This window comes from Mus musculus, chromosome 6 (genome assembly GCF_000001635.26).
Source record: "Mus musculus strain C57BL/6J chromosome 6, GRCm38.p6 C57BL/6J".
Classification (NCBI taxonomy): Eukaryota; Metazoa; Chordata; class Mammalia; order Rodentia; family Muridae; genus Mus; species Mus musculus.
The window spans coordinates 121,007,103-121,031,488 of record NC_000072.6 but is presented as its reverse complement, the minus strand read 5'-3'; the positions used below and the strand labels follow the sequence as shown (position 1 = coordinate 121,031,488).

The window sequence follows — 24,386 nt, the reverse complement described above, 5'->3', positions numbered from 1 at the left end:
ATATTCTACTATTGAGGGGAAGGTTCAGCAAAGATAAGAGACTCTGCATCCCTGTAACCCTACAGAGCTGGCCACAATGTTCCCTTTAATTTCTTAAAACCCATAATAAATACTGGCACACTACATACCAGCCTTCTAAATTAGCAGTATTCGGCGCTGCCCACTACACTGCCCCTGCTCTTCCTTCCGGCCCTTTCCCCGATCTGGGACCATGGAATCACTGAGAACTGGGGATTTGATTAGATAGATTCATCTGTGATGACTGACTGTTTGGCTGACCTGTCCAGTGACGTGTTTCTTGTTACTGCTATGAACACACAGTTATATGTCATTGCATGTGAGCACACGGTTGTATGTCATTGCAGGGAAAGCATTTATAGGTTGCTGCCTCAGACCACCCCTGAGAACGTGAGCAAAAACTTCAGCCAATATAGCATCGACCCTGTCACTAGGTATCCCAATATCAACATCAACTTCCTCAGGCCAAGCCAGGTAAGAGCCGTCTTGTGAGTTTTGTACACCGAGGCCCACGTTCAGGATGCTCGTAACTGGTCAGTAGATCAGATAGGAATGTGTATAAGTGTTTGTTATTCTACAGTATGTATTCCAGTAGGAATGAGTGTAGCTGTGTTTGCTGTTATACAGCACACACTAAGTAATCCATGTTGACGTCTCTGTGTTGTTAAAAGCAGGTATTATTTCCCATGAACACACTCATCACAGAGGGTCAGTCCGCCCTTCTTTTTCTTTATTGGTTGGTCATTTGTTTTGAGTTTGGGGTTAGGGTGGGGATGACTTGTGCTGTAACCCAGGCTCAGGTGGAACTTACTTACTCCAAAGCCCAGGCTGGCTCTGACGTGGGACTTATCCTCTTGAACCAGCTCTGAGTGCTGGTTGTGGGCCACCATGCTTGACTAAGCAGAGGGTTTTTTTTTAATGACGTGTAGAAGATCAGAAGTCACGAAGACAATAGACCTAGAACTTCACCCTTGCCTCTTGATTCAAGCCACGAGGTGAGAGGGAAAGGACGCCGGCTGGCTCAGTAGTTGGGAAGGGTGATGTCACTGTGGCATCACCACCCTTCACCTGGCACTCAGCCAGGCGGTTTGGCGTTCTCTGAACCTGTTTTTCACCTGAGAAGTGTAGGTGCTGACCCCTGCCCACCCACAGCATCACTGTTAGGCAAATGAGCTTTAAAGGCTCAGACACGCTCTGCCAGGAGAAGGCGTTAGCCTAGACCTTGCACCGTGTTATCCAGAGTCTGTTAAGCTGCCTTCTTGTCGAGAGTGGCGCACTTGAGAGCACAGCAGCCCGGAGCAGCAGACTCTTCAGGAAGCAGCCTGCTTCACACATTCATCTTTATTCCAGAGGCTTTCCTTCTTTGCCTTCTGCCCGGTGTCTCGGGCTTCTTGTATGTGTTTGCATAGTGCTGAACAATGTGAAGGTGGGCAGCCCCGGATCAGAGCCAGCTGGCTTACTCTCAGCACAGCCCGCCTACGGCCAGGTTCCATGAGCCTCCAGTAACTTCATTCCATTAAAGCTCTAAGGTGGTCAGATAGATTCTGCCAAAGCTTTACCATGGCGTACAGCTCTGCTTAGCCATGCAAGACCCTAACCTCAACCCAGGTCTACCAGAAAGTAAACATAATAGACTTTACCAGCTGGCCTCTGGTCATTCTCCTTTTAAGTGGGGAGTTGTTGTTCAGGGTTTGCGTTTCCGTCCCAACCTTTCAACTTTCTGCCAGGTGCGCCATTTATACGATAGCGGAGAAACAAAAGATATCCACCTGGAAATGGAGAACATGGTGAATCCCCGAACCACTCCCAAGCTGACTCGCAACGGTGAGTTCCATAATGGGCTAACCTGTTTGAAAGAAGTCTCCACTCATCCGTCGAGCGTTGCATGACCATAGTGCTATCAAAGGCCCAGGGCTGCCGCCAGTGATGTCACCCTCTGGGGTTATTAGATGGCTGCCAGGGTGTGTTTTGACTGTCGTGACTGGGGTAGGTTTGCTAGTAGCACCTAGTGGATAGGACTTGGGAACATTGCTTACGTGTTCTGGGATACACAGAACAGTCCTCAAACACAGAGAAAAGTGCTGTGGTCTCATGTAGTGTAAGAGTAGAGGTAAATTATTGTCGTATGAACTCTTGCTGGGGAGATAATAACAAATGAATGTCTGTTTGCCCCACATAGGGAACCAACAATAGACAAAAGTAGTGAGTCCACTCAAGGGCAGCTCTGTGCACCAGTGAGTTAATAAGCTTGCCTGCAGGAACACAGGTGACCTCCAGACATCCACATCACTGAAAGTCCCTCTCCCACAGAGACAATGCCTCTCCATAGCGGAGAGGTGGAGTCCTCCCTTCAGTTAACCGCCTGCCTTCTGTCTGTCTGCCTGGCACCTCCTAAGACTGTGCTCAGCCGAGGCAGAGTTTTGAAAAGGTGGGAGGGAGGTATCTCCCTCCTCTGAGGGAGCATCCACAGCTTAAGGGTTTCTTGGCATTAATGATGGCTGCTTTGATGACGATAGTAATGGCTGTCACGCGTGGAGGTCAGTGTCCCACGATGATCAATTACAGATCCTGGAGAGAGTGAGAGAGAACAGGTGACAAAGTGTCCCCAGTGCACACAAGCTCCTGGTCAGCCATACACACAACCACGTTTTGGAAGAGGCCTCGTAGAAATGTGGTCAGTAGCCATCTAGCTGGGTCCTGAGCCAGCAGCACCATGCCGGGGCCAACGTGAAGGCCATTCTGTATTTCGTGTGTATTGGAGGGTTGTTGGAGATTATCCATGGAGAGCGGCCTTGAGTACGACGGGTTGGGTGCATTAGGACAGACTGAGTAGGGAAATACACTTGGTGCAGGGAGGCTGTTTAGGAAACAGTTCCATAGTCTGTGTGTGAGAAAAGCCAGACTCTGGGGCTGATCACAGAAGAACCTGGACTTTGGGCCAGATACAAACAGCTCTCAGGCCTACCTGTGCCATGTGTAAATCGGGTGGCCGTGGGCATAGGACTTAGCGCCTCAGAACTTGAGGTTCCTTGCCTGTGATCTGGAAACAATCCTGCTCTCAGTTGTGGTCGGGAGGTCTCTGGCACATTGCTCACCACAGCGCTTGGCGCACAGTGGGTGGGAACAGCAACAGGTCTGCCGTTGTTGTTAATATTAAAAGTCTGAAGATACCACAGTGGATCGGCACGACAGTTAATTGTCCTGAGAGATACCAGGTAGGTGGTTGTGGTTTATTGGTTTATGCTGCGTCAGTCCAGACAAGAAGGTGGAGGAGGCCGGAGAGGTTTGAGGTCTCTCTTGAACGGTTTGATTTAATGTGGTCATGAGATGTGAAGGTAGAGGTGAAAACCTGCAGGCAATCAGAAACCTCTTCTTTCTCCTCTGGGGTGTCAACCCCTTGAGAACAGAGACGGCATCCCTCAACCATTCCTGTGTCCACCTGTGGTTCTGAGGTGGCCTGATGTGCATGGATAGGTATACAGACACGGGCAACGCCTAAGTAGATCCGTGTCAGAGCCAGGAGTTGTCTCAGTCTACGTGGTCACTGTGAAGGCCACTGTGCAAGGTGCACAGTCATTTTTGATCTGCTCGCAAGTCTCCAGGTGACTTAGTGTAAAGCTAAATATCCACTGCCTCAGGGGCCAGGAGCAGACATCTCAAACGCAGGTCAGTGCTCACAGGTTCTCTTAAGTGTGAGCAGAACTACTCATGATGAAGACACGTCAGCGAGGCAGAAAAACATGTGTGTCTTTGCCTTGTAGTGGTCTCCATATGTGGCTATTTATAACACAGGTTGCCAGCCAGGGCCCGGTTGTGGTCTGATTGGCCTTGCCCCGCAGTCTCTTCACTTGGCTCTCAGTCAAGACCTTAGCAAGCAAGACTAAGGTTTTGTTTGCTTGGGTTTAAGGTACTACAGGAGAAACCTTTTCTAATCTAATCTCCTGGGTGTTGCTAGGGAGGAACCAGCTTCCTCAGCCTGTTGCCAGGCAACTCTCCTGGGAGATCTTGACTCTGTTGCCAATGAGGTATCAACTCCGCAGGTGGCACTTTGCCATCCGCTTGTCTCCAGGAGTGCTGCTGGGACATGGCTTCAGAGTGGCAGGTCCTTGTCACCCTGCTCAGAGGTATCTGTCTGGGGCATTGACCCAGGAATCGGATAGGTGGTACCTAAAATTGTATCATCATGAAACTGTCATGATGCCGGTGACAGACATCAACTTGGGCTTTACTGTCTTCTGCTGAAAATAGGACTGACATTTTGTCCCTACCCTCGGTAATTTTTTTTTTAAACTGCATATTTGTACTGCAGAGCAAACATGAGGTAAGCACACTTCAGTAATTATTTTTATTGTTTTAGAGTCTGTAGCTCGTTCAAGCAAACTGCTGGGGTGGTGCCAAAGGCAGACAGAAGGCTATTCAGGAGTCAATGTGACAGATCTCACTATGTCTTGGAAAAGTGGCCTGGCCCTGTGTGCGATCATCCACAGATACCGCCCCGATCTAATGTAAGTCGTGACCAGTTTAATTTTATATTTACCGAGGAGTCTGGAGCCCCTTATGCAAATTTTACACTTTTTCTTGGTATGAATGATATGCTGAAATGTTCTCTCGAGAAGGCCCAGATTTTGCCTTCCTTATATTTAAAACTCAACCCCCCAAAAAATTAGCTTTAAAAAAAGTCAAGCATTCAGAAGAGCAACAACTAGTTTTAACACCCACCTGGGCCTGTTAACTTTGAACAAAAGAAAACTGTTTATTGGCCCCGGGTTGAACTCTCCATTTTTGGCTAGCTCTCTCCCAGATGCTGTTGGTCACAAGGGAAACCTGGCTTGAACACTCGGCTGGCTCATCCCCACAGAAAACAATAGATTCGTACCTGATTTACGATGGTCTTGGGCATTTTCTCTCTTAGAGATGATACTCTCTGCAAGCGTTCGCCCCTGCACTTCATGCAACGTCACCTCACCTGCTGTCCCTCTGATAAGCCATCTCTTACTCATCCACCTACAGAGTCAGTACAGAGTGGCCTCAGGTCAGCTGCGTGAACCAAGGGCTCAGATCCCCCGACCCCACAGGCATTAGTTACTATGGAAGCCAAACAGAGTCGGAGACAGAAGCACAGCATGGTGGATTATCTTGGCTGCCTTTTTTATCATTAGGTCCAGGTTTTGCCTGTTGTTTTAATGACTGGTTAAGGACTCCTAAAAGGCATAGCCCCTGTTTTGGGACGTTAGCAAGCTAATGATGCAAGAGCTAATAAAACCAGCCTTGCATGGTATGGATTAACAACGAGGACCACATGTAAGGCTCTAGGCTTGAGCCCTAGTACCACAAGACAAAACAGCTGCAGCAGGCCTAACCTGCCATCCCAGCATTGAGAGGGTTAATTAAGCGGGCGAGTTAAGAGCCTCAGACTGAAACTGTCTTCTAGAAAGAATTAAATAAATATGGAGAGGTGCGAATGTAGCCTTTGCCTAGTAGACAACAGGCTTTTGGGGTTTGATTCCCAGGCAAAATTAAACGACTGGGGACATATTTGACGTAAAGGACTCTGATGCACATCGCACTGGGGAAGGGCGAGGAGGGAGAACAGCTGAGTGGCAGGACAGAGTTTCTGAAGCTGAGGTGTGTGTGGGGAGGTGTGTGTGCTGTTCTGTCTGAAAGGGAAGGCAAGGAAGAAAAAGGAGTAGTGGGGTGGGTGGGTGGGTAGGGTGGAGCCAAGGGTCCTGCTGGGACACCCGAGTGTAGCCTGAAGAAGGCTTGAGACGAGGTCAGAAGGCCCTCAGTGGGTGATTCAGCACCGTCAAAACTGTATTCAAGATGAACGTTCAACCAGCCTTGCATGGTATGGATTAACAACGAGGACCACGTTCAGGCCTTAATAGGCTTAATCTAAGAGAAAAGTAATTTGTTTTAAATGGGGGAAAAAAAAATTCCCTGAGGTCAGTGGGTTAACACAAACTGAGAGCTGCCAGGATAGTGTGATGTCAGCTGAGGAAAAACCTCGCCATCACTTCCTTAGCAGCAAGAGCTTAAAACCTAGTGGTGGGAGGTGGGGTGCTGATTAGTGGAGATGGTTGGGAAAGCTCAGGAGATTCGGCAGTGGAAAACCCTGAGGAAGGTTTTAGAATTCCCCACAGGAAGAAAGCTGAGTAGAACTTACCAGCACTGTTAGGGCAAGTGACGGCCCCAGGACATGGAGTGCTCTCTGCAGACAGCGTCATATCACTCTCGGACGTTAGTTTCCTTTGTACTTGTGGACAGGCGTGCGTGCGGGAAGACTTACGAAGGGAGTTCCTGTCCTCAGCTTACGTTATAGTAAGAAGTTGGTGTCCCCGGAAGATGCAAGATTCTCTACCCATCACATCTTCTCCCTCCACCGCCCCCCCCCAGCCCCTTTCTTTTCTTCGAGGGAGACCTATAGTCATTTCTCCCAAAGTTGTTGTGCGTTTCCTTAGTCAGGAGGAAGCCTGGGGGTCCAGACAGGCTGATCTGCCCTCTGACCCAGGGATGGTGCCAGATTCCCCACACCTTTAGCCCAGGGACTGAGACAGCAGTGGCACAGGATACTGTGTTACAGTTTGAGGACAGTTAGCCCAACCTGATTTCTTTTGTGTGTGTGTCCTGTTTCTCAGAGACTTTGATTCTTTGGATGAGCAAAACGTGGAGAAGAATAATCAGCTGGCCTTTGACATCGCTGAGAAGGAACTGGGTATCTCTCCCATCATGACGGGCAAGGAGATGGCTTCGGTCGGGGAGCCAGACAAGCTGTCCATGGTGATGTACCTCACGCAGTTCTACGAGATGTTCAAGGACTCGCTCTCCTCCAGCGGTGAGCTCAGGGGTGGGGTCGTGGCCTCCTGCCTGTGCATCAGGGAAGTCTCTAGAACCTTGCTTCACACGACCCCTGTCAGCAGTGTGTTATTAACCATGTGCTGTTTTCAGAGTCTTTCTCAATCTATAAGTATGCAAAGCCAACCCATCTAACACTTTTTTCCTCAACTCTGCCACCTTCCCCCAGCCTCTGTCAGACTCATCCCCTCTGCAAAAGTGACTCCTGCTAGACTTGAATATTGTAATGTTGTTCCCTTTGTAGCATCCTGCCCAAACTGTCCCGTGCCCCTGTGCCTTGCAAAGACTCTTCCCAGTCCAACCAAGATCTTTTTCTCGTTTCTTACCTCTTTATTTTTTTTCATTTGTGTGTGTGTGTGTGTGTGTGTGTGTGCGTGTGCGTGTGCATGTGTGTGTGTGTGGTTGTTCCTAGGGTCTCATGAATAAGCTCCTTACAAGTGAGCTACATCCCTGGGCCTCTGTGTCTCTGCTCGTATACTCGGTGTTCCTCTCGTCAGTGCCTTGCAGTGATGTCTCTCGGTGCTTCCTCTCCTTCGCTGCTTCTTTGATTCTATGCTTTCCTGGGTTCTCAGCCCCTCTTCCTCTCTTGCTTCCCTTGCAACGATTCCCTCTTAGAGAGTCCCAGAGATATTTTCTTGGCCCTTAGCCTGCTGCCTTGGCCAACACTTAGTAGGGCTCCAAAAAAGTATTTCTGTTGCAACCTGTTGCAGTTTCCTTTTCTGTTGCTGTGATAAAAGCTCTGACCAAAAGCAGTTCAGGGGAGGAAAGGGGTTCACTTGGCTTTCACTTGTAGGTCACAGTGCATCGGCAAGGGAGGTGGGGGTGAGAACTCAGTCAGGACCCTGAAGGCAGGAACCACAGAGAAACACTGCTGGCTGCTTTACTCTCTGGTCCATTTGCCCACAGCTTTCTTATACAGCCCAGGGCCTTCTGCCTAGGGATGGTGCCGCCGCAGCAGGGCTGGGTCCTCCTGCATCCCTTAATAATAAGACAGCCCCCTGCCCCCAAGCCCAGTTTGACTTAAGCAGTTACTCAATCAAGGCTTTCCTCTCAGATCACTCTGGGTTGTGGTAAGTGACCGTTAAAGCTACCTAGGACACCACTTAGAGTCAAACGCTGTACTTCAAAGTCCTGGCCACAGCGTCTGGCCTGGGGTTTGTTCGAGCATTTCCAGGTGTGCCACCTTGGGCAGGCTCTCAAATTTCCTTACATTTCAGCCTCCCTGTGTAAAAAGAGAGTGATGGCTGTAATAATACTGTGTTATACTAAGAATGTGTAGCACCAAGAACTAACCAAATAAATGTTAATGGCTATGGCTCATTATCATTTCTAATTACTGTACTCAAAATCGCTATTGCTATTCATATAATATTAGAATCCCAACTAGCAAGGTGGCTCAGTAAAGGTACTTCCCACCAGACAGTAGGAGCTTGGCGACCTGAGTTCAATCCCTGGACCCCACAGGAAAGCAGAAGGGGAAAACTGACTCCACAGAGTTGCCCTCTGACCACCACACAGGTTGGAGACATGTGTGCTCCCCTACAGAAGATGATGATAAGGAAGAGGAGGAGGAGAAGGAAGAGGAAGAAGAATCCACAGTAAATTGTACCCTCCTCCCCACAGTGTCTTCAAGCCCATATATGGTTATGCATATGAATATGCATTTTTTTATAACACAGACCCTGAACCCTGAGTAGCCCTATTCATTGAGAGCCCCTCTTCAGACACAACTAAGAACATGGCCTCTGCTGTCCCCCAAACTGGCAGCCCTGTGTCTCGTACCTCTCAACCCTCCACCCCAGCCTGAAGTTTCCTTTATCAAAATTTAACTTGGGCAATCTGCTATGATGGCCACAGGCAGAGTGCAGCCTTTACAAAGCAGACATGTGGGCTGCTGCACCTGCAGTGTAAGGAATGGGGTTAGTTTTCTGTGTGTGAATGAAAAGAAAGTGTCTAGACCTTTGTGCTGTTTCCTAGGAAGACACATGCTCTGTCCTAGTCAGTAACACATTAGAGATCTGTGAGCTTCCTTCTTGCCAGTCCCCTGTAAGGGAGCATGGATCTGGTCAGGGCATTGTGGCACCCTCCTAAGTAAACATTGCTCTCTCTCTCCTGTTCACAGACACCCTCGACCTGAATGCAGAGGAGAAAGCCGTCCTGATAGCCAGCACCAAATCCCCCATCTCCTTCCTGAGCAAACTCGGACAGACCATCTCTCGGAAGCGTTCGCCCAAGGTATGTGTAGACCAGTCACAGTAACAGTGTCGTCAGGCAGAGCTAATGGCCAGGGAAGGTAACCAGGCTAATATCTGCATCTTCTCTTGGTGCAGGATAAAAAAGAAAAGGACTCAGATGGGGCTGGAAAGAGGAGAAAAACCAGTCAGTCAGAGGAGGTGAGATTCATCGTGGCTTGGGTCAGGACTGATGGGCTGTTTTCAGGTTAAGGGTTTGTTTGTTTGTCTGTTTAATGTATACATTTGTATGCCTGTGTGAGTTTATGTGATATATATATATATATATATATATGCAGCTATCTGGGAGGTCAGAGGGCATCAGATCTCTTGGAACTAGAATTACACATGGCTGTGAGCTGTGGGTTCTGGAGATAGAACCTGGACCCTCAGGAAGAGCAGTAAGCACTTCTAACCACTGAGCTGTCTCTTCGGCCACCTGGTTTAAATTATTAATTCTGAAGTTGCTATCGCTAGACCTCTGCATAATCATCTCTTAGGAGAGATTCTCTGTGTTTTTTGACGTCATTGTATTTTCCAGAAAGTAGCAAGAAACGTGCACACGTGTGTGCTCAGACTTTCTCTTTATAAAAATCACACATTTGGCAAAGCACGCCAGCACACACATACACACTTGAATTACAAAAGAAGCGCGTAGCTGGCGAGGTGGTGTGAACTCGGTGCTCGGGGAGCCGAGGCGATAAGATCGTGGGTTCAAAGCCAGCCTAGCCCACATCATGATAAGCCAGCTCAAGAAAAGAAAAAGAACAAGGCTCATCGGAGGAAATCTGGAAAATGTAGTAGAGGTGACTAAGGCATGCTTTGCCAAGTGTGTGATCTGGTGATGCCAGCACAAGTCTGTGTGTCCCACTGGTGCCTTGCATCTTACTGACTCTTCATGTTAGAACATTGCAGAGTGTCATTAAACACCTTGAAGCTGCTGTGCAGTTCCTGCCCACACATGAAGAGAAGATTATCAGAGGTTACCTGGGACCCATCCTGACTCTTGGATCTTGCTTTCTGCTGGGCAGGAGGAGCCTCCCCGGAGCTACAAAGGAGAAAGACCGACCCTGGTGAGCACCCTGACGGACAGACGGATGGATGCTGCCGTTGGGAACCAGAACAAAGTGAAGTACATGGCGACCCAGCTGCTGGCCAAGTTTGAAGAGAACGCACCTGCTCAGTCCACTGGTGTGAGGAGACAGGTAAGCCCTAAGCTCAGCTCCCGAATGACCACATGGTACAGGAAGGAAGGTCTCCATGCAGCGATATCCCAGGCTCTTGTCTGAATCTTACACATTCACAGCTGTGTTAGCTTTGCCTCAGGTTCAAGGAATCTGTGACCAGAATCAGTAGAGAGATCTAAAACGTATTTGTCTGGATGACTATAAACACACTTATGTTCACATACATACACACTTGAATTACATACAAAAGAAGCGCGTAGCTGGCACAGTGGTGTGAAAGCGATGCTCGGGGAGCCGAGGCGATAAGATCGTGGGTTCAAAGCCAGCCTGGCCCACATCATGATAAGCCAGCTCAAGAAAAGAAAAAGAACAAGGCTCATTGGAGGAAACCTGGAAAGTGTAGTAGAGGTGACTAAGGCATGTACAGTCTGTTAATTTTGCTTCGTTTCTTACTGGACGATTTCTGGGGACATTCTTGTTTTCATGGTGGAGACCACTCTGGGGACACGCTTCCTTTTCTGCCTTTGGTGTTTTGACCATGGCATACCCCGGTGACCTCTCAGCTCACAGGCGTCTTCAGAGTGTGTGCACACCATGTTCTTCTCCGTCCCTAGCTGTGGTGGATGCTTTAGTTGCTTCTCATCCTTGATGAGATACAGCCGTGCAGTCTCGGGGATGCTCGTGCTCCTGAGAGCTAAGATTCTTTCCCGGGGATGTGAGCCCTTAAGGTGCTCTCCTTAAGCCACATGTGAGAATCCAGCAGCAGCCACACACGTCTTGTCCCTCCTTGCTCCGCAGAAGTCACCTAACTTCTTTACAGAGAAAGGCCAGGCAATTTCAAAGTCTCTGAAGTGTGTTACAGCGCTCCCTGATCACCTGAAAGGGAATTGGGAGGACAGGAGGACGGGCTCAGTCTCTCTTCATCTTCTCTGCTCACAGACCTGGTTTTGGGTTAATGTCTCCACCCAGCTTTTCCCTTTGTGTCACAGCCGGGAGAGTAGCTTACTCTGGAGCAGTAGAGATTGCTGCAAACTTGGCCGGCCCCACCTCAGGAGGCCAGAGTGCCCTCCAGTGCGAGGCTGCTTTCTTCTTCATGGGGGAGTTAGTTTTCCAAATCAGATAGTAGTCTAGACCCCAGAGAACTCAGGCTGAGAAAGGTGTAACAAAAACCACAGCCTGTCAACTCCCCCTTTCCCCTCTCCCCGTTGCTGCACTTGCATTTGGTCTGGGGACAAAGGCCATGTCTTTTCTTTATTAATGTAACTTCCTAAGAGATAACTTAGCCTGCCCACCTCGTCACGGTTTATAGATGTGTGTCTGTCCTCCACAGGTACTTTTCCGTGTCTTCTATCTTAATGTATTTTATTTTGCTTTGTCTCCATGTCCTGCCCCCACTCCCACGTGGCCTGTGTGTGTCATAGCCAACACAAGAGCGTGGGGTCAGCCAGCCGTCCTGCTACCTGCCAAAGCAGGGTCGCCCTGCTCCCATCCCCCAGTGGAAACAGGTAAAGGAATTGCTGGGGTCTAGAACGGGCTGCCACTGGCCTTTCACCTCATCCCTGCTCCTGGCCCACCTTGAAAGCCTAGCTCACCAGGGCAGGAAGACACTGGACTGTGAGTGGTGACTTTGGGAAACATTTGGCAGACGGTGTTGGTCTGATTCTGTGGCTGTATTAACTCCCTGGGATTTGAGGAGCGTCCAGGAAGGCTGTTGACTTGGTATTGAAGGCAGCTGGAATGATGTGGGGACTTGTCAGGGTATGGCCTTGAGCCCTTGGGTCAAGGTCTTTGCTGCTGTAGCATTGCTCCCAAATTGGCTTTTTAGTAGCCCATCTCCGGGTGACCTTTGTCCTTTGTGAGAACTGGAGAAGCAAGGTGTTTGGTTTGAGGCAGGAAATATGGAACTAGCCTTGAGTTAGGCGTTTGTTTTTTTCAGACCTATACAAAATGTTCAAGGGTGGTTCCCCACCCACCTTAGGATTCTGTCCTCATGTTTTGGTGAGGTACTTGGGAGCTGTGACGGTGGCTCAGTGGCAGAGCATTAATGAGACCCTGGGTTCCATCCTTTGTACCACCCCAAAACAAATAAAACACCCCTTCTCAGGAACTCCTGGAGCCCACTCATGGGCAGAAGGGAAGACTAGTCGGTCTGAGGGAAGTGTCGGCCGTTTGTTCCCCAGCGTCACAGTTGAACAGTTTGTCGCTGGGGTTGGGAGCCATGCTGGATGAGTTTTCAAGTAACAGGTGTCACATCACTCACGTGGGCGCTGAGGTGATGTGAGCTGGGTTCTGTTAGCCTCTCCCTGGGCCAGCCTCACCAGCTCTACTGCTAGGAAGCGCTGAGTGGGGTGTTACTGAAATTGCATTTGGAAGAAAATGCTTCTTTCTAACTTCATAATCCTCCACGTGGAAGACAGGGCCCAGGGAGGGAGAAGGAAAATGCCGGAGCGGTGCGCACACTCACAACAGAAGGTAATCTTCCTGCCTCAGTAGGAACCGCTTCATAGAGGGAGGCCTTCTGAAGGATGTCATCAAGAGTTCGTGTTTTAAATTCTTTTGTCCTTTGCTTGAAGCCGTGATGGAAGGGAATAGGTGAATCCTAACCCAGAGTTTGGAATTGTAAAGTCTTACCCTTCCTGGAAAAGGCTGAGGTTTTAGAACAAAAGAACAGAAGAGGAAGGTCTGGTGTCACCTGGGACATGGGTGGCTCTGTGTGCAGTCTGGGCTGGTGCAGCTATGTTGGTTGTGCCGGGAAGGAGGGGACAGCGTATGTGGCTCAGAGTCTGCTGGCTGGGTCTTGGCCTCTGTCCTGGTGAGGACAGACCTGGCAGCTTGGAAGGTCACCAGGCACCTGGTTCTATGCCGGCTTCTCATGGAGCCCAGTAGCCAGCAGCATTGTGACAGGTCCCATGTAGGGACTGCTTTTGGTTGTTGTTGCTGTCTCTTGGACTTGTCATCCGGCCCCTTACTGTCACCATCAGGTTAGTTAGAAGAAAGCCTTGGGCAGATGAGAAGAGCCTTGGTGACCATGAACAGTGAAACCACTTTAGATCATCAGGCCTTTAGGCTACACTGAATCATGAATTACACAGTGCCCACAGTAGTGACGGTGACACACTGTACCTCACACTCTGTCCCTTCGAATACACACATTCATCATTTGCAACTCTGACAAATGGGCTTGGCCCTCTAATTGTGGCTATCTCCTGAAAGCTAGAGATGTGTCCAGAGAATTGGGGACTCCGAGCAAGGGGTGCCTGGGCCACTGCTGGCTGGCCACTCATCTCCAACAGGCTGGACAGCACTGTGACTCACTGTGTGTCTCTTGAAGTGGTTCTCCTCTAAGGCAGGAGGTGTGGCAGGCGTGGCATTCCTTGGCAGAGTTGGCCCGAGAACCTGTTCCAACTTAGGTCATCGTGTGGAAGGGAGAAAATGGGCAACAGCTCTGCTTGCCAGTGGCTGCGTGCCGCGCTTTCCAGCATAAACACTGCAGCTCGTCCTTTGCCCTCCCTTTCCTTTTGATCTCAGGAGTACATCCTGCAGACAGACGGCCCATGGGCCAGCCTAGCTTTGGGAGCAGATTGTCGTGTGAGGTGGGAACACAGAGTGGAGATGTTTTTCTGATCTTACAGCTGCCACACCTCCCCACCCCGCCCTCCTCCCAGTACAGCAGTCTGTACAGGAAGCTGAGAATCTCCTGGAAAGTACCAGAGAGGCCCGGGGTAGTGTGTGCTTGTTTCTCAAATGGCTGAGAAGCCTCTCTGAGAACCGTGGACCGACCCACGAAGAAGGGCGTATGTGGTACAGGCAGGATGAGGATGAGCTGGCAATTAATCTGTAGAGCCTCTTGGCTGGCATTTCTTTGTAGTTTTTGGAACTGTTAGATGTGAGTGAAGGGCTTAAGGCATTGATGGAGCGTGGCCACAGGAGGCTTTAGTGGGAATGTGCTTTGCTGCAGTGTGACCTGGTGTGCATATGTCATATGAGATCCCATAGGGGTCATCTACCTTTTCCATCTGCTTACGATCAGGCCCATTTTGGGGTGCCCCTCTTTCCTGATAAAACCCTTGACCCTTGACATTACAGAGCATTACACCAAGGTTTCCCCAGTTCTTCGGTTACCTAGGCCACCTTTGTTTGAGGCTCTGGTCCAAGATGAAAAACAAGAGACTTGATAAATCACCCTGAACACAGAGTTAGGTGCTATGGAGGGTGGTCAAGGAAGGGGCCTCTTGGGATGCTTTGCACATATGTAAATGTTCCTCATCTCTGCCAGGAACAGTCTCCACCCAGGCCCTGTTTCAATCATGTTCTTTCTGTTTGTGTCTGTTGGTGTAAAAGCGACGGGAAAAGGAGCGCTCTCGGACCTGCCCCAAAAAAGTGATCACTCTCTCTCCTACCCCTACTCCACCTTCCTGCCGGGCGTGCAGTGGCCAGCAGGTGACCCTCTGCATGTTCTATGTCCTGTCTGTCCTACCACCTACACTATGAATGTAGGGATCAGCTCAGTAGCCACTCTTTTCAGGGATAAGTTTTTAAAAGATGACTTGTAGCAAAAAAAAAAAAAAAAAAGAAAAAGAAAAGGAAAAAAAAAACAACCTTCGTTGTTACAAGCGAACAGTTCCTATCGGGACCCCAGATGAGAGCCCTGTGTATTCAAATCCTGCATGTTCTGTTCTAGCCCCTATCATGGGAGGACAGCCGTACACCAAAGCATAAACTATATTCATCTCAGATCCAACATCCGTAAGGTCCAAGAGGCACACATTTTTGTAGGACCTCACTTAGAGTAGCCCTGTTTCTTTTGCTGCCTGATGTACTATAGTTAAGATGTGCACAAGAGACAAGAGAGCTTCGTGTGGCCTCCCTGCATGGGGTTGGCTCCTCCTGATACTGACAGCCTGCTCTCTGGCTTATACAGTTTCTTCTAACCAACCCAGCCACCCATTCACGCTCCAAGCAGATGGTTAAAGCATTTGAAAGCCACCAGATACTTGTGGCTGTTGACCGCACAATCTCACATTCAGGGTGGACACACCTATACCGTATGCACACAGAATGGCTTGCTGACCTTTGAGCTGAAACCCTATAAAATAAATTTTAAAAAGCCACTTCTGAGGGCAGGATCTGTGACAGGATATTTTCATAACGAAGGTAGCCTACCTCAAAAGTAACCACTAACGACGCATCTGGTTTTCCAGGCCTTCCTCCTCCCGCCCCTGGGCCTAAGAACTGAGCCGTGCTAGCCTCTGTGACTGCCCAGTGCCTCCTCTTAATAAGGGCTCACAGCCGGGCGTGGCGCACAGCTTTAATCCCAGCACTCGGGAGGCAGAGGCAGGCGGATTTCTGAGTTCGAGGCCAGCCTGGTCTACAGAGTGAGTTCCAGGACAGTCAGGGTTACACAGAGAAACCCTGTCTCAAAAACAAACAAACAAACAAACAAACAAACAAAAAGGGCTCACAGTTTGAGCATTTGTTCTGCTCCTCAGTCACTCAGTCAGTCCCCACAGTAACTGTGGGGCAGGTCCCACCACCATCTCCAATTTGCACTCTGAGGTGTAGGGTGGAGAGGCCAAGGAGTTATGCAAGAGGACAGGTGAGCAATGTCCTGGAACCGAGCGGGAGCCAGAGGCTGGTGCTGGGCTCATGCTGCCTGTGGCAGTGTGGCATCGGCACTGGATGAGGTCAGACCCCAGACACTAGCATCCACTTCCCAAGGATGGACATCTCAAGTTACCTTGAGTGGACAGTGTGGTCCTCCTGTCCCCACAGTTGCCACCTCAGCTCACTGAGGCAGCCTTGTGCCTGTCCTAAGATTTCCCATGATCCTCTGCATTAACTGAGAGTGCCACCAGGCTCCACATACCTCTCCCCTCAGTAACCCGAGCCCCGCTCCCCTGTTCCTATTCAAGGCCTGCTCCCCACTCCAGAGTCTCCTCTGCGCTCTGTAAAGGTCCTTTGCTCATCCGGTGTCCTCTCCCCACCTTTCTTGCTGTGGAAAGCTTCCCTGCCAACCCTCCTCCCCTGAGCCTTTCACTGCACGCCTCCAATCTTATACCACTGTGCGAAACACACATCGTTCCACCTTTGTACTAACCACAGTGCTTGGCCTGTGTAGGGAGCCTCATTAGAGGCAGGTGGGCAGAAAATTGTCGCAGATCATGGAATTTGGTACCGGTGGGATTGTGGACAGCTGGTTAGGGAAGTCTCAGGCTGGGGGATATATATAAATGTGAACCCTGAATTCTTGCCTAAATCTCCCACTGTTACCGAGCTGGTCGGGATGGAGCTTAAGTTTTTATCTTGTTGCCAACAGATGTACAGGACTCTTCATGCTGACAGCCGTGGCAAGCAGGATCCCCACCTCAAGAGGGTAAAAGCATGAGCCTGTGGCACGGGGTGCTGAGAGCCCACCTTTGGGGCACGCTGTGTGGTGGGGCAGAGGGAAGGGAGCGTGGAGAAGAGCCCCTTCTCCTAGCTTTCTGCACACTTGTCACCCAGCCAAGAGCCAGAACTCTTTGCTAACAGCGTTGTCCCGCACGGTAGCATTCACGGCAGAGTGTCCATCTGCAAAGCATTCAGACTGGATGCTAACCCTGGTGCTTTCATTGTTGCAGTGGGCCGTAGAGACTTCCCATTTGTGTTCCTCTATCCCATGCCAAGACCTTATCACCTCTTCCCCTAGGGTAGCCAAAGGGCATTGGTCATCGGGGAGGAGTGGAAGAGCGGAGCCTCGGGACAGACAGGCAGTGGATGTGTCAGCCTCAGCTCCTGAAATAAAAGTACTAAGAAGAACTGAGGCTCTCGGGGGAAGAAGTCAGATAGGAAGATCAGGAAACGCAGCCCGAGGCAGGATGGGTACATAATGAAAAGCTATAGCTGATCTTTTCTAAAAAAAAAAACACAGGGATGTCTAAAATGAACTATCGTTCCATTTTTTTTTTCATTCAATGAATGTGGTGATGAAGCCCCTAGCCTACTTATTTTGTGAGGCTTTTTGCATTGTTCCCGTCCTTCCGGATCTGCACTGAGCTGATGTCTCGCAAGTTCTGGTGATTTCACAGCCGCCTCCCTCCTGCCTTTGCTCTCTGAGACCCGCACTGAGGACCAGGCAGCAAGCGGGGACACATCTCGAGACCACCAGGAAATAGGCAGCAGCACCATCTTCCCTTCCCTTGAAGGAAACTACCAGCAGGACGGGTTTAAGAGGGGAGGCTGGCCTCTGCCCCTCCCTGTCACCCGCTCTGCTGTACTGCCGCCTGGTGGGAAGTCGGTGTCCACAGCCTCTTCCTTCTTTCCAGGTCCTCCCATAGCAGAGAACAGGGTAGTGTCCTGTGTCCTGAAGCTTGCATACTTAATAAGGTTGATGGTTTTTAATAAGCAACATCTGAAAAGGGAGTGAGGAAGTTCATTGAGTGAAAGGAAGCTTGGCAGGAAACTGAGGTCCGGGACACCGGTGCCCAGCGGGGAGAGTAGGTCCCCAACAGGCACAGGATGTGCCTAAACAACACTGTCATGGGGGGACTTTTGTTTTTCCCGGACGTTGGTGTGTATAGATCCTCAGTGTGGGGCTCAGGCTAGATACCGGGGGCACCACTTCTGTTCTTTTCCAGGACTTCTCCCCGACTCCATAGCCCTGCCCATGCACACCCTCACTCTCTGTAGCTCTCCTTCACTCAGTCCCCGCACGCACTGTGACTGCTCCACATTCCAGGTGGTCAGTCGTCTCTATACTATACTCAGGGCCCAGAAGCTGTCAGACACTTGGGGCAGAGGATAGGGAAGGCTCAGATACCTGCCACGCTGCCTTATCACTGCTGTGACACTGAAATGTCAACTAAAGGGACGCAGTGGCTGTCCTTGGAGCTTGGGCAGCACCCCTATCCCTCCCACCTTGTAAAGATTGTATCCAGCATGTGGCGGGAAAACTTAAGGCTGTCTGTTATCTCATTCCCCTCTGGATCAGAGGTGCTGGCTCCCATAGCCAGCACTGAGGAAGATCCTACCCACTGTTGCTGCACCAGCTGAGGCCAGTGTCAGGAAGACAAGGGGCATTTATATCAGTCCCTGGACCGTGCCCTCCGTTTATCTGGCTCCTCTGCAAGCAGAACACCCATCCTGAACACCTAGTGCAGATAGAGCTTCCCAGAGCTCTAGCATTAGGTGGAGAAGGCCTTGGGCACTGTCCACAGGACAAGGGCACGCCCTGAACCCTGGCAGAGGACAGTGAGGGTCCCAACCCTGCCCTTCACTCTGTCAGGAGAGAACTAGCATGACTGGAGATGTCTCTGCCAAGGGAAAATCCCCGCGCAGGTCAGTGAGGGCTCTGTGAGAAGCTGGTGTTACCCACCTAGGGTGAACCCAGTAGGAACACCAAGCCAAGGTGCCCCGAGGCTTCACAGGTGCTCCCAGCTCCCGAGATGTGCTCCAGAGCCAGCATTGGGCAAGCGCGGGAAGCAGATGGGAGCTCTAGATGAAGCTCACTCGATTCTGGAAATAGGAAGACCTGCTTCTCTATTTACCATGTACATTCTACAGCTGAACAGTAAAGCCGTCTGAAACTCGGATTTCCTATCATGACTTCTAACATGTACTGTGCTCTTTTTCTCTGCCTTGTATTTTATAGCCAGAGCCTGAGCCTTCACGTCGATTTTTTGTTGACCAGTGGGAGCTCTCCCTTAGCCTCCGCTCCTCCACCCGCCCTGCCTCTCCCTCCTCTGACTCCCTCCGACAGGTAGCATGGCCTGGACTGAACAAAACCATGTTCTGCAGCCTCTGCTCGCTCCACTTTCTACAGGTGTCACCCACCTAAGGGAGCCTAGGTCTCTGCCTTTGCCTGGCTCCTCAGAAGCTCTGTGTGTGTGAGAGAGCTGCCACAGACACCCATGTTAAAGAGGCTGCCCGCTGCCTTTGAGTGTTTCACACGTCACAGCCTGTCAGAGCGAACCCGCTGTTAAGCTGTGCCCGATACTGATAGCATTTTTCAATCTTTGACCGAAGACTGCGTTTTCTTAATCACGTGCGTGCTACAGAATTTGAACCATGCCGTCACTAACTCTCCTAGTAAAATAGTGAGCACACAGCACTCCTGGTGTTTCTTGTAATCCTGTGTGGAATGAACCCTGCTTTATCCCGGGTGGCTCCGATCCAGTTCCGAGGAGTTTGTTAGGGATCGGAGAGTCAGCTGCCTTTGCCTCTGCTTCGTATTCTTAGGCAGTGTGTATATGTGTAGAAGCACTCGCATGCGTGTGGCGTACAGTGGGGTGAGCCCAGCGATTCCTACACTTTGACCCTTCTGGGAGTGGGAAGAAGAAAGCCAGCTGCTTTTCATGCCAGAAACAAACAGAACTTGACTCCATCCCTCTTGGAGTGGGGGGTGGGGTGCTTGTCCAAGTTGCTACATCACAAGAACTGAATGACAAATGCCCCTGCGCATGCAGTCCCAGGCCATGGCTCCTGAGATAGTCCCTGGTTACGAGAGAAGGATCCTGATGCACACAGTGGGGCAAGGGCTGCCGTGTGCTGGGCACTTTGTCATCTGCTCCACAGAGTGAAGAAAAGGTGACTTTCAGATCCTATGAGGGCATCTCTCACAGGAGAGCTTGGGTCTCATTTCTGCTCTCCTCTTTCCTGTGCCTGCCTGTCCCAGGCGTATGCGTCTCAAAGGCCCTGTTACTAATGGACATGATATGTGGGGTTAATGGCAGGTGAGGCCAGCCAATCCTAGGGCATCTCTTTTTTTTTTTAAGATTTATTTATTGTTATATGTAAGTATACTGTAGCTGTCTTCAGACACCCCAGAAGAGGTCATCAGATCTCATTATGGGTGGTTATGAGCCACCATGTGGTTGCTGGGATTTGAACTCAGGACCTTCGGGAGAGCAGTCAGTGCTCTTAACCGCTGAGCCATATCTCCAGGCCCCCCTAGGGCATCTCTTTAGTTGAGCTGGAAAATGGTATTGATTGCTCAGTTCCCAGCCAGGCCTTAGCTGAGCCTAGAGAGACATGTTCTCAAGGGTGAGCGTTCCCAGACTTACAGAGTTGGCCCCACAAAAGCTGGGCATGCTGCAGTTTGGACCAGCTGCCCATTTACACGTGGCATTACAGGTTTGTCCCTTGAAGCCACTTACTAGGGGTTGATGTCATCTCTGGGATAACTGTACCTGCTGTAATTCTGCATTAGTGACAACCTCTCCCACGTGGCTGAGAGCCTCCCTAACTTCCTACCATGAGAGGTGTAGCATACACTGTCTCCACTCAGAGTCCTGCCTATCACATCTCTAAACAACTGCCCACCGACTTGACTGTCGTCCCAGGACAGGATCCAAGCTAGGCCACAGGGTGTCAGACCCCTGTGAGCAGGGCGGCTTACCATGCAGACATGGGCTCTCTCCTGTTTGTTTCTTCAGCGTTTCCAAAAGGGAGATTGCACTAGTTTGATCTGTGTGCATTGGGGAAGAGGATTAGACTGTCTCACTGTATAGTCCAGGCTAGCCTTGAGCTCATAGCAATTCTCCTGCCACAGCCCTCTGAGTGCTAAGATTACAAATGTATGCCACTACACTCGGCTTTGGATTTTGACTTCTTTTGTTGTTCATCTCTAAAAACAATTCTTCCAGGGCCAGAACCCTTCTGATGTCCTGGGGCAAAATGGTCAGCTTTGTTCAGGTGTAGTTTGTGATTTGGTGTCCCACCTAGTCTGGGAGAGATCCAGCCTCCACAACCACCACCCACCCCTCCCTGCCGCCGCCTGATGTGCACAGGGCAGGGAGGTAGGGGGGCGGGGGGAGGGGGTAAGCACATGGGACATCAATATCTGCAAGAAGCAAGAATCTGCCTGGTTTTGTTCTTAGCCTGAGGCGGTCAGCTTATTCGCAGAGCACCCTAGACCCTCTCCTAGCTCTTGACCCTGTAGCCACCTGCCTGGAGTTGACCCTCAGACTCTCTGAGCACCCAGGATGCAGACCTCTCCTTCTCTTCCATGTTTGTTTCCATTCTGTCTTCTACCTCCCTGTCCCCAGAACTGGACTCTCAGAAAAACATGAAGGACCAAGTTCTTCCCTGTGGAAGATTGGCTCCACTGCTGCTGCTCATGTGTGTGCTGACCACCGCGGCGTGGAGCCTGGCACAGTGTGGCGTGCACTCACCGCCCAGTTTCTGCTTGTGGGCACTGTGTTGGCATGGTTTGCGGTTGCACTGCGTATTCGTTTTACACCCCTCAAAGATTGTTTTTCCTGTCGGTCATCTCCTTAATTTACTTTTTTTTTCCTTCTCATTTCCCTTCATCTTGACCATTGTGTAATCTCCAACCAATAGAAGTATATAAAGATGTACACAGGCGGAGTGAGCTCATTGGCTGAGCAGATAGCCAATCAGCTTCAAAGGAAAGAGCAACCCAAAACCCTTCTAGACAAGAAGGAACTGGTAAGAGATATTCCAGGGGCACTGTCTCTAGTCATGGCATTATGGCGAGCGACCCTCACTTGCTCCGAGGGTCTTACTGATTTCTGTAGCCACCTGGATTGCCACCTGGTAGCTTTCTTGAGTTGGTCTCAATTTTGATGATTGAATTTCTAGAACTGTGGTAGATATTTAGGATATTCTGTGGAAAAGCACTTTCCTCTTTAAAGATGATCCATCCAGTATTCAGAGGATGCGCACACATGAACACTAAGTGTATGTATATTTTACCCCCACCCTCTCCAAACAAAACTCCAGCAGAATAGTTGGTTTGATTGTTACGAAGTTCCGAAAGCTTGGATCTTTTCTCAGGAGCATCTCGCGGTTGTTGAGTATCACGGGTTTAGACCCTGGTTTGTACTCAGGGTCCTCAGGAGGAGATTGTGAAGCGAGGCTACTCTCAGAGCTGTTCTCGGGAAAGCCACACAGAGCATTTGTTGTCATTTAAAACCTGTGGTCTGCGTCCATGGGACCAGAGTCGTCCTCACCCACAGACGGCTTGTGTGGCCGCTCGAGAGGCCACAGAGTCTGATATGCTCCTCTACCCAACCCCCCACAGGGCTCCATAAAGAAAGAGTTCCCGCAGAACTTGGGGGGCAGCGACACGTGCTATTTCTGCCAAAAGCGGGTCTACGTGATGGAGAGGCTGAGCGCCGAGGGCAAGTTCTTCCATCGAAGCTGCTTCAAGTGTGAGTACTGTGCCACCACGCTGCGCCTATCAGCCTACGCCTACGACATCGAGGATGGTAAGTCTCTCTGCCCATTGGTCACGTCAGCAGCCACATGTGCCACCCCCTTCTCCTTCTGAGCCAGAGACCTTTGGGCCTTGCCCCGTCCCTCTTTTCATTTTCTTTATACTAAACTTTCTCAGCTGTAGCTTCCCCCCCCTTTTTTTTTTTAATTCTGAGACTTAAAAAATATTTTTCCTGTCATCAGACTTTCTTACCTCACATAAGACCTTGGAGGCTAAAAGGGGTGTGTCAGGGGTTCCTAGAACTCTTCGATAGATGATAGCAAGCAAAATAGATCCCAGGCTTCTGCCCTGTAGAGGGGATTGAATTGCCCAAGCTTTGTAACCTTTGTCCAACATCAGCATCTCGTAGCCAGGTGGCCCAGGTGTTCTGCTTTAAATGTGGAAAGACCTTGGTTAGAAGGTAGAGAAGTGTGCCAACAAATTACTGTCAGCTCGTCACCCAAAGGCAGTTATGGCTCCTGCAGCCATTCCCTACATGCTGCTGAGGAATTCATGGGGGCTGGGGGGGGGGGGTCGAATTTGTTTAAAAGTAATAGAGAAGCTTTGGTGAGCAGGAGCAGAAACTAAATCCTCCCCGGGGGGGGGGGGGGGTGACACCGAGCCCACATCTCTGTGGGTGGTATGTTGACTATTACAAAGCATGGCAGAGGGAGTCCTATGATTAAGTCACTTCAGTCAGGCTGACCCTCCTAAGAGTGGGACTCAGGAAGCCATGGCTGTCACAGAGGAAAGGCAGGAACTAAGCAGTGGGCTCCTGGCGTTGCAGCCCGTGGTCCTTTTCCTGCAGTAGCAAAATCCACTGCTCAGCCAAGGGCTGAAAGAGTTGCTCATGCGAGGAAGGTCCTCGGTTAGTACCAGGATGTTGGTTCCATTCTTACTCTCTGGACAGCATCTTTGACTCCAAGGAGAGGGGTTGGCAGGTGGGCCCCCTACCTCTTAGAACTGTCCCTGATACTTCAGTAATCTTGGTTAGCCTTTTATCTTGAAGTGTGCCTGCAAAGAATTCCCTCAGAGTCTAGCTAATTTGTCCATATTCATAGTTTTGCCCATAAAGGTATACACGCAAGCTCACCTCATTCTCTTGAGAGTAGACATGAAGTGTAAGTAAGCCTCTAGAGGTAATCACCTTCATAAAAAAGCATGTTATTCAGGCTCACGGTTTGGAGGTGTTAGTCTATGGCCCACTGGACATCTGCTGTCTGGCCATGACAAGGCAGCATGTGGTAGGACTGTACAGCCGAGGGAAGAGCTCACCTCATTACCAGGAAGCCACAGAGGGAAAGGGGACCAAAGTCCTACAGGCCTGGTCAGGGTGCACCCCAACAACCTAACTTCGCCCAACAGCTGAAGGCATGGCCTTTTTGTTTTAACCACATGGTGGGAACAATACACATAGTTCACTTGAGGCAAAGCACGCTGATCTTACTTCCATCTCTAAGACACCACTGGTGCCGTAGGATCTTGCTTGAGACGTCGTCCCCTACCCAGAATACACTTCCCGAGTCATGCTGGAACGGGCTTCCTTGACCTTCCTGTCTCCACATGTCCCCTCCTCAGAGTTCTCTCCAAACTTCTGGACATCAGCCAGCTACCATGTTCCAGTTGCCCTTCCTGCTACGGTCATGCCTATGTGCCTTCTGTACCATCCATCTCAAGTGCTCGTCTGCCTCGAGGGAGGCCCAGCATTCATGTCACCAGTGTTATTCAATGACACCAACAGTTGAATAAATGCCAGACACCTGTGTCATTCCTATTTGTCCTTTAGTGTGATTGTCAAAGATCGCTCAATTTAAGCTGGGTGGTGGTAGAGCACACCTTTAATTCCAGCACCTGGGAGGTAGAGGCAGATGAATCTCTGAGTTTGAGGCCAGCCTGGTCTACGGA

General features: G+C 50.2%; 1 protein-coding gene across 28 annotated transcripts in view; it reads left to right on the top strand.

Moving 5' to 3' along the window:
* Positions 1-24,386, top strand: part of Mical3 (microtubule associated monooxygenase, calponin and LIM domain containing 3) — a 242,212-nt gene that overhangs the window by 142,269 nt on the left and 75,557 nt on the right. For 10 of the 28 annotated variants that reach the window (XM_011241258.3, XM_030255246.1, XM_030255247.1 and 7 more), the window contains 13 exons: positions 366-492; positions 1,746-1,842; positions 4,376-4,523; positions 6,654-6,850; positions 8,993-9,105; positions 9,201-9,263; positions 10,133-10,306; positions 11,710-11,793; positions 14,630-14,728; positions 16,605-16,661; positions 18,915-19,022; positions 21,605-21,712; positions 22,308-22,494. In XM_011241258.3, coding sequence (XP_011239560.1) covers positions 366-492; positions 1,746-1,842; positions 4,376-4,523; positions 6,654-6,850; positions 8,993-9,105; positions 9,201-9,263; positions 10,133-10,306; positions 11,710-11,793; positions 14,630-14,728; positions 16,605-16,661; positions 18,915-19,022; positions 21,605-21,712; positions 22,308-22,494 — 1,562 coding nt within the window. Of the gene's footprint in view, positions 1-365; positions 493-1,745; positions 1,843-4,375; positions 4,524-6,653; positions 6,851-8,388; positions 8,469-8,992; positions 9,106-9,200; positions 9,264-10,132; positions 10,307-11,709; positions 11,794-14,629; positions 14,729-16,604; positions 16,662-18,914; positions 19,023-21,604; positions 21,713-22,307; positions 22,495-24,059; positions 24,267-24,386 lie in introns of those variants that run through there. The other 18 variants (NM_001270475.1, XM_030255261.1, XM_030255258.1 and 15 more) reach the window with 8 other exon arrangements.